Source organism: Tasmannia lanceolata, unplaced genomic scaffold, assembly GCF_043159265.1.
Source record: "Tasmannia lanceolata isolate RefF3 unplaced genomic scaffold, GAP_Taslan_0.1 ptg000079l, whole genome shotgun sequence".
In the NCBI taxonomy this organism is placed as follows: Eukaryota; Viridiplantae; Streptophyta; class Magnoliopsida; order Canellales; family Winteraceae; genus Tasmannia; species Tasmannia lanceolata.
Window position 1 is genome coordinate 110,086 of NW_027518756.1, and position 10,648 is coordinate 120,733.

The window sequence follows — 10,648 nt, forward strand, 5'->3', positions numbered from 1 at the left end:
CTCCATTTCCATTTGCATCTCCTTAAGTTTTTACCTCAACTCCTTCCTAATAGCTTGTTTTGCAGGCCAAATATGTCTTATCTAGATGCTGTCTTTCCCGCTTCCAAGAGTCCTTCAAAAGGTTTCGGTTACATGATGCGCATAAGAATTTGATAAATGAGACCCCATTCAGAGATTTGCTACTACACCAGAATCTCGAGGATGTCGAGTTGCGCAAGAGGATTTTGACGACATTGGTGAGAAAGTGGGATCCAAAGCGGAAAGCATTTAGATTGGGGAGCATTGTAGTTCATTTTCTAGCTAGAGATGTAGCCAAAATATTAGGCTTAACAATGAGAGGGGAGAGGCCGCAACTAGATTGGGATAGCATGACAAGGGTGGATGGTTGGAGGTTTGGGCTTCCAACAACCACCTTCCAAGAGGTCGTAAATGTTATTCATGCGGAAATGGATTCAAATGAAGAAGAGTCGATAAAGTCGACAGTGAAACATGTGATCTTGTTATTCTGCAGTACTATCTTGTTCGCACAGAGGGATCACAAGGCATGTTCTTGCCCGTTCCCTTATATTGATTTGGGGACTAAAGGAAATGTTGCGTGGGCTTATCTCGTTCATGAATTCTTGGTCAGGTCCTTAAATTCACATGCTGCACTTGGTGGGAAGGAGCATATATTGGGTTGCTCTGTCATTTTACAGGTAATTTTCCATTCATGCCTTATAGTTACTTGTTTCTAAATTATAGGAGTGCATAAATAATGTAGCGTGATTTCAGGTATGGTTATTGGAGCATACCACATTTTGGGTACCTGATTACCCTGATGCTTATCCACGTCTATTTAAGTGGATCGGTGAGGATACCAAGAAGACGGAGCATAGAAAGTTGATTGACCGTGTTGGTGATGGGATGGTGAAAGCAACAGAGGTGAGAGATTACTGTTAATTGGTCGCTGTATGTATGTCTTGAGTGTTGTTTTCTTACATTCGTATTTCTAATAAAAAAATATGACATTTATTTCAGGTGCTTATGATGGTTGAAGCTATGGCGAGGGAGGAAGCCCTACTGCTCGCCGAGGTTCAGGATGACGTTGTTGGTAGGTATTGTAGAGGATTCAGTGGGGGATTCAATTGGGGCAATTGTGCCTGCAGTGGGGGATGCGATCGGGCCAATTGTGGCATGTAAGGGGAGAGAACAAAGAAGGAGAGGGATGAAAGTAAGAGAGGGACTTCTGAAAGAAGTAGAGGAATCCGCATCTCATAGTTCTTTGTTGGAGAGGATAGTGAAACTTGAACGTGAAGTGAGGGAGCTAAAAAGTCAGTTGAAAGGGACAGATTCATTGAAGAAGAAAGGTATACAGTTATCGGTGAGGAGGAGAAGGCAGTGTAAGATGAAAAGAAAGATGCTCGAACAAAGAAGAAGCAAAAAAAGGAAGATGAACAAGTGGATAAAACATGACATATTGAAAAGAAAGATGGGGAGGTTGGGATGGGGAGTGATAAGGGACGTTGGGAGGGTGGATTAGTAGAAGATCCGAAGACGATGGATATTGTAGAGTTTGGGTATGATGTTGGGAAAGATGTGGTTGTTGATCCAATAGACCAGATCTATATTAATAGTCAAATTACAGAGGATGACCGGGAGGCTGCAGCTAATATAGTTGCTATCTTGCTTGACACTCCCGAAATGAAGAGTAAACAAAATACTCCGAGACCTATTGGGAGCATTGAAAACAATGTAAAGCAACGTCGAAAGCGAACAAAACCTAGTAGAGTAATGAGATCACCATATTACATAGGCCAGCGGAAATTCAAGGATGCTCTTGGCAAAGTCATGGGGCCTGCAGCGAGCAAGGTGGATGCATTGGCAGCGCTACAACCTTGGTAAATTCCTTATAACTTAGATTGTGTTGGAAAGCCCGTTTCATTTTTTAGAATTCTATCTTGTCCGATTAAATTCATAGATAGGTTGTTTCAGTAGAATGATCTGAGCTAAGGTCCATAGAGGGAGATGACTTTTTACTGGATTTGCAGTGACAAAGTCATTGAAAGTGATGGGTACTACATGTGTAAAGAAGACTTGCTTCTACTAACCGATCGTAGAGGGTGGTTATCATCTCCGGTAAGATTTTATGTTATTTGTTAGATATGGTTCATTGAGTAACGTAAAGAGTGAGCGCACATTTCTTGTTAAGTTCCTTCTTGTTGACCAATGATCTGTTCTGTAGATCGTTAATGTATATACCGACTACTTGAACTTGCGGGACGAATGTTTGCGAAAATAAGAAAAGGGAGCATGCATTTGCCTTACTACCCATCTAGCTGTGAGATTAAAGTGACTTATAAGTAATGATTTTTGTATTTGAAGCTGCCGACAATTCTAACATTTGTTTTCGTGGTTGCAGCAACTTATAATATTCGATAGATGTGAAAATCCCGAAGCATGTTCCCGATTCGTAAAGCGTCTAGAGAATATCCCACTTAAAGAGCTAAGAAAAGTACTCATTCCAATCAACATAGATTTGGTTCATTGGGTTCTTCTAGTCTTGGATATGGGTCAGTGTACCTTCGCTCTTTACGACTCTCTAGTCGCTTGCACGGATCCTAGAAGGGTGCAACCCCTTGTGAGTACTACCCTAAACTTGATTCTTATGCCTAATATTAATTTTTGCTGACTACTGCCATAACATACTGAATTATTGATTTGTAGGTTGATTACCTTGTTCAATGGTTCAAAATGGTGAAAGACATTGATATAAGTGCATTCTCTATTGATGAAGTGGTTGTTCGGCCCATACAAGATAACGGGTGATGTAACTTCCAATTACTTGAGTTAGGAAAACCTACGTAAACGATTAATTCTTATTGTTGCATATTCTTCATGTTTTGCAGCCACGATTGTGGGCTGTTCATTTTGAAAGAGATGGAATACCTCAGCCGTGACGCTAGTTTGGATTTCACCCAGAAAGATATTACGGCTATGCGAACTTCTCTACTTTCTGAAATGTTGAATAGGGTGTATGGGAAAGTATCCATGTAACTTTTGGGAGGAAATTATGTTGTAACTTTGTAATGTAATTGTTGTTTTGTTTCATGGGCATGATTTGTAATGTAATTGTTGTTTCAGTTATTTTGTGCCTGATACATAGCGATGCATATCGATGTCTGCAGGTTTAATTTGTGAGTTCTGTAATGGAAATGACTGGAAAAATGATATATAACCAACATTATATAACACATTGTACACAGTATTAACAGGAAGACATTTTGTGGGGAAACAAATGAATTGTTTACCAGGACTTGGTAATTGAGAAACACCCAAATAGCCTCCTCATTCTCACCATCTATGCAACAGGCTTAAAATCACAGTCGATATGGTGTACCCCCGAGCCGCCAATTGAATCTTCCGAGTTCCGAAACGGATTTCTGAACGGTTCATTCCGACTCCCGAATGATGCCCAGAGGGGAAGCCAAAACTACTGAAACTGCATAGGGAGTCCGAATGAATATTCGAACTTCCGAAACGGAATTCTGAAAGTTTCATTCGGACTCTCGAACGATGCCCAGGGGGAACCCAAAACTACTGGAAGTTCATTGGGAGTCCGAATGAATCTTCAGAATTCCGATTCGGAAGTCCGAAGCTTCATTTGGACTCCCGAATGATGCCCAGTAGGAACCCAAACCTACTGGAAGTCCATCGGGAGTCCGAATGAACCTTCGGAATTCCGATTCGGAAGTCCGAAGCCTCTTTCGGACTCCCGAATGATGCTCAGATTGGAGGCCAATTCTACTGGCATTAATTCGGGAGTCCGAATTAATAGTCGGACTTCCAGATAAGACTTCCGAAGGTTCTTCCGGACTCCTGAATAAACCCAGATTGGAAACCAACTCTATACACACAGAGAGATAGAGAGAGAGAGAGAGGATAGCTCGGATAGAGAGATAGAGAGAGTTAGAGAGAGAGAGGTCAAGATAAACATGGTAATAACCAAACAAAAATGTTCAAACAGTTGTTCCAATATGAACAGGGTGTATCCAATAGCAATTAAAATTGTGGTTCCAAACAAAATTGTTCAACCAGTTGTTCCAAAATTGTGGTTAAAAAAATTGTACAGTTCCGGACAACTAGTGGCTACAACAACATTTAATTTTTACAATTTACGTGTGAGTAAGTATCATGTGTAGTAACAAGGTTCCCAAAATCATTGCCACTTTATACAGAAAAAGCAACAACTTCATCCCTAAGTAAAAAAGGAGGTGCGAAGGACACTCCGGACCTACAAGAGAAAGTTGCTACAATCAATAAAATGATGGGTTTAATATAAAATCATATCGAGTGCGTAATAATGAAACATACCTGTTCTGTGTAGGTGCGGATGGGCCGATAGGAGTCATATTTAACTGACGATTTACGAGGGGGGGATTTTTACACGTTGTTTTGTTATGTCCAGGTTCCCCACATGATTTGCAGTTGTGATGTTGTCCAGATTGTAGCCCTCTCTCTATTCGTACTTTTTTGGGTCGTCCGGGCTGTCGTCTTACTCGCGGTGGCAATAGTACTAGTAAATCATGGGATGGCTCGGGCCATTGTGTTCGATCTAAAGTAGGATGAATCACCTCCTCATACGTACTCCGATATGTTGAAGCCAAAAACCAATCCTGGCAGAACTTATATCGGTCAAGCTTATTTAATCCCATAGCTGCTATGGCATGCCCACACGGCAATCCTATCGTTTGGAAAAGACTACATGTACATGTTTTCTTCTCTAAATCCACACTATCCGTATGAGTGGATGAGAGCACTTCATATTCATTCCAACTACATGTGCGGGGTAGAAACTTACTGCCATACGAACATGATCTGCGCAACCACTTTTCTGCTCTATGAGTTAAATGCATTTTTCATGGAACCCCAGCTTTCCAGTGAAACTGGAAGAAGTCTTGTACTTTCCATCTAGTGTGATCGACTAGAGCAGCAATCGGCAACTCCCTTGCGTTCTTCAATACGTTGTTGAAGCACTCTACTGCATTAGTGGTGAGCACATTCCACCTGGTCCTTTAAAATGTACATTAGCCCAATTTTCTTTAGGAATCTCAGATATCCATTTCTCTGCTTTTTCATTCTTTGCTTTTATGAGTTCCATCGCCTCCTTATGGCTACTCTCCCTTAAGGCATATGCCGCTCTTGAAAATAGTTTACAAAGTTTTTGACTCTTCTTGTCTTCAACAGATTGGCATTGGGGTGACGAATACAGTAGATATGGTATGATCCCGGTAATGCTTCAGCAACAGCTCTAGGCAGACCCTTCATCCGATCGGAGGAAATCATTGTTATTTTTGTCTACTGGCATCACCCTCTAGCGGAGTAAAAGAAGAAACCACAGCCAACTGTCAAAGTTCTCGTTCTCAACCACAACAAAAGCTAATGGAAATAATCCACCAACACCATCTAGAGTTGTCGCAGCCAATAAGATTCCTTTATATTTTCCTCGCAAATGTGTCACATCAATTAGTATCAGGGGTCTAACTGTTCGACTGAACGAACGGATGTTGGGGCCAAATGACCAAAATAAACGACCAAATGTGTCATCTCCACTACCCCATAGCTGCCGGGTTCGGTATACTAGCATAATGGTGCCAGGATTACATCTCTCCATCTCCTGAGCATATGCAGGAAGGATGCGGTAAGAAGCCTCCGCATTTCCACACATAATTTCGTGTATAATGACCTTCGCATTGAAAGCCTTCGTATAGCTTAAGGTTATACTCCACTTATCCTTGACGTATGCTCTTATCAAACTAGGCGTCACGTCTCCTGGACGGGGAAATAACCCTAGGCAGGTTTCTGCTGCCCAAGATGCTGTGGCAAGGGGATGATCATTACCACTCATCGTACTTGGGCATGTATGCTCTGGCACAAACCTGTTCACCCTAACACAATCTAGGTAATTTGTCCCACTGATTCTGAAGGGACAACTTCCATTCTTGCATCTAACAGCATACTTTGTAGATTTTGAGTCTACTGGGACGAATACAAAATGCCTAGCGATTGCATACTCTCTAACTTTGTTCTTAAATACTTTTAAATCCGGGAAGATTCCCCCCACCTTCAACTCCTCAAGTCCTATTCTCCCCACAATTAATTCATCCACAACCATTTCATCTACTTCCATCGGCTCCCTTGTATATGTATTACCGAACGGGTCGCCAACAATGTTATGTACACCATCCTAGTCGTCTATAATGTTATGTACACCATCCTGATCATCTACACCATCCTGCTCTACACCTTGGCTGTCATCGTCCTCATCAAAGTCCTCATTGTCCTCATCACCATCCTCGCAAATGGCATCATTAACATGCATATCACTATGAAAATCCCTACTGAACCGTGCATCGTGCCTGTATGGTAAGGACTAGGTTAGAATGAAATTCAATGAGACAAAAATAGAAACTCCCAACTAAATATAATTTCTATAATTTATTACATGGAAGTGGTCTTATGTTCAGTTGTATCTTTCTCTATCTCAAAATTGGATCCTCATAATCTTCATCCAAGTCCACTGAATATCTGCCGACCCGATCAACATTAGACTAAGAATAATGGAATGACAATTTCATCAATAGAATCACAATTTTATACACGGATAGTACCTATGGTTGGTATGTCCTTCGCCATGTCGTATTCGTTTGCTGGGAGCTTCAGATGGAATAGGTGTTGCTGACATTGCACGAACGAAATTATTTTTGGGACTCAAAGCCGGTTCGATTGGAGTAGAAGCTTCATAATGTTCATTTATATCAACCACATTTATGAGCAATGACAATTTCCACATGAGATAATATTCTAATGGAATGAGAATTTAAAGAATGCCAAAGTCCAGCTGAGTTAATATTTTACCTCTTCATGGGGATGGGTGCAGATATAATTCCTCCAACTCTATACTCTTTAGTTATGTACATGCTGATAGAATTAAAGAGGCTATTCTCAAAAAGCATCATCACCATACCTAGCTCATCATCATTTCGAATGTCGTATAACACGATTTGATATGGATCCATGACATATCGACATTTTATAGATAATGACACGCCGGTTCCTGTGGTCCCAATCCTTTGGTGAATTTGAGACTGAAATTCCAAAAATTTTATTTGGCGATTCAAAGTTAAACACATTTTCGTCCCGCCAATATATTAGAATGATACTTCATTCTTCAAGTACCCATCAACGTGTAACATAAAAGAAGCCCTTTTTCCACCATTCTTGCACACCCTGTTTCGATAAGAACTATTATTAGTACACTTATGATCACTTTTGGACCAAAACAATACTATTACACTTTTGGAACCACTACTTACACTCTTGGAACCACTACCTATACTCTTCGAACCACTAAATTATGGTTCCAAGGTCTAAATAATGGTTCCCGGTGTATTAAACCACTTTTACAAAGCATGAACCCCTATTTACACTCTTGGAACCAATAAATTGTGTTTCCGAGGTGTTCATAATGGTTCCGATTATATACATACTGAGTATGAGTACCTTAATCACTATCAATACACTCATGATCACTTATAAAGTGCATGAAAGTCTATTTACACTCCTGGAACCACTACTTACACTCTTGGAACCACTAAGTTGTGGTTCCAAGGTTTAAATAAGGGTTCCCAGTGTATTACACCACTTTTACAAAGTATGAACCCCTATTTACACTCTTAGAACCATACTTTAAACTATTGGAAGCACTATTTACACTCTTGGAACCACACTTTATACCTCGGAACCACTAGGGAACCACATTTTATACCCCGGAACCACTATGGAACCACCATTTATACTTCGGAACCACTAGGGAACCCCATTTACACCCCGAAACCACTAGGGAACTACATTTTATACCCCAGAACCACTAGGGAACCACATTTTATACCCCGGAACTACTAGGGAACCACATTTTCTACCACGGAACCACAAGGGAACCACAATTTCTACCCCGAAACCACTTGGGAACCACATTTTATACCTCAGAACCACTAGGGAACCAAATTTTATACCCCGGAACCACTATGGAACCACCATTTACACGTCAGAACTACTAGGGAACCCCATTTACACCCCGGAACCACTACGGAACCCCATTTACACCCCGGAACCACAAGGGAACCACATTTTATACCCCGGAACCACTACGGAACCACATTTTATACCTCGGAACCACTAGGGAAACATAATTTCTACCCCTGCACTTGGGAACCACATTTTATACTAGGGAACCACATTTTATACCCCGAAACAACTACGGAACCACATTTTCTACCATGGAACCACTAGAGAACCACATTTTATACCTCAGAGCCACTAGGGAAACACAATTTCTACCCCGAAACCACTTGGGAACCACATTTTATACTAGGGAACCATATTTTATACCCCGGAACCACATTTTCTACCACGGAACCGCTAGGGAACCACATTTTATACCTCGGAACCACTAGGGAAACACAATTTCTACCCCGGAACCACTTGGGAACCACATTTTATACCTCTGAACCACTAGGGAACCACATTTTATACCCCGGAACCCCTATGGAACCACCATTTACACCTCGGATCCATTAGGGAACCCCATTTACACCCCGGAACCACTAGGGAATCACAGTTTATACCTCGGAACAACCAGGGAACCACATTTTATGCCCCGAAACCACTAGGGAACCACATTTTTAACCCTGGAACCACATTTTATAACCCGGAACCACTTAGGAACCACATTTTATGCCTCGGAACCACTAGGGAACCACATTTTATGCCCCGGAACCACTAAGGAACCACATTTTTTACCCCGGAACCACTACGAAACCACATTTTATAACCCGGAACCACTAGGGAACCACATTTTATACCCCTCAACCACCAGGGAACCACATTTTATACCCGGAACCACTAGGGAACCACATTTTCTACGATGGAACCACTAGGGAACCACATTTTATACCTCGGAACCACTTGGGAACCACATTTTATACTAAGGAACCACTTGGAACCACTATTTACAGTCTTGGAACCACTAGATTATGGTTCCAAGGTCTAAATAATGGTTCCTAGTGTATTAAACCACTTTTACAAAGCATGAACCCCTATTTACTCTCTTGGAACCATACGTTACACTCTTGGAAGCACTATTTACACTCTTGGAACCAATAAATTGTGGTTCCAAGGTGTTCATAATGGTTCCAATTATACACATACTGAGTATGAGTACCTTAACCACTATCAATACACTCATGATCACTTATAAAGTGCATGAAAGTCTATTTACACTCTCGGAACCACTACTTACACTCTTGGAACCACTAAATTGTGGTTCCAAGGTCTACATAATGGTTCCAATTGTATAAATTGATTGTGTAAATAGAGCAACCAAATGTGATTGATAATGGGTTTGATATTGGATTTACAAACATTGAACCATTTAAAAACTTTACAACCATTGAAGCATTGAGAGAGAGAAAGAGAGAGGGGTCAAAAGATTCATCTAAAACCTAAGCAAGAGAGGATGAGAATCAACCAAAAAATCACACAACATGAAAACAACATCTTTAACCTAATCAAGAGAGGACCTACAGGCGCACACGAAGAAATCTCATGTTTGGGGAAGAAGAGGGTGTTCACAATTGAGGTTTTATCAAAAGCCTATGGAAATGGAGCTTAGAACGTTTGGCAATGGCAAGCTTCCATGGGGTTTCATGGAGATTCTTACGTTTGGGGAAGAAGAGGGTGAAAAGGTGGAGGGAAAAGGTGATAGGGTAGGTGAAAATGCATAGGGAAGTGAGCTAAAAAGGTGAAGGGAAAAAGAGGAGGGAGGGTATTCCTGTCCTTTGGGATTTCTAAAAGCACCTGACAGCCCTAATTTCACAAAAAAAGAGAACGTACCCTTACTTGACAATTTAACCAAAACTTTGCATTTTTCTAACAATTTTTCCTTATTTTAAATTTCGGCCATTTTTAATAAATATCAAAAGGTTTTAAAAATTGATGAAACTCTCCAGAATTAATGTTCAATAATAAATTGAATTTCTCATGAAATAGTTTTTTCAAAAAAAGGTTTTTGTATTTGCTTTTTAATCGCTTCTTCGTTTTACGTGTCGTAATTCTTTTTTATATTAAATTAATGAAATTTTGAATCTTTTTCCTACAAACCAGTATTTTAGGCCAATAGAAGGTTAGTGAAAATTTTTCAAAATATTTTACAAAGGTTTGATATGATTTCACAATTTTCTTTTAAAAAAACGGGTTTCAATTCCTAGGAAACAAAATTCTCTTTTTATTCAAAAATCAATTTGATAAAGGAGCATTAATTATTAGATCTTGAAATTTTGACAGTAAATCATGTAACCTATTTTATATCTACTGGAAGTTTTACATGATTTTAGGATACCATTTAATCTACTTTTTAATTGATTCATTGATTTTATCCAAATTTTGTGTGAATTTTAATTGGCATCAAATCTTGATAAACACCTTTGAAATTTTTACAGTAGTCCAATACCCTGATTCTATCTATACTGTAACAGTTTTACTTGATTTGAGATTCGTATGCTATGAGTTGATTAGTTAATTTGCAATCTGACCTAAATTTTGGAAATTCAGA

At 40.0% G+C, this 10,648-nt stretch overlaps 1 protein-coding gene across 1 annotated transcript; it reads right to left on the reverse strand.

Annotated features, from left to right (window-relative positions):
* Positions 1 to 3,584: 3,584 nt before the first annotated feature.
* LOC143865427 (uncharacterized) lies at positions 3,585 to 6,166 on the reverse strand. Its single transcript, XM_077375807.1, has 2 exons — positions 5,373 to 6,166; positions 3,585 to 3,855 (listed from the first exon to the last, which is right to left on the reverse strand). Exons 1-2 carry the CDS (start codon positions 6,164 to 6,166, stop codon positions 3,585 to 3,587), a joined length of 1,065 nt encoding a protein of 354 aa, XP_077231922.1.
* Positions 6,167 to 10,648: the final 4,482 nt, after the last annotated feature.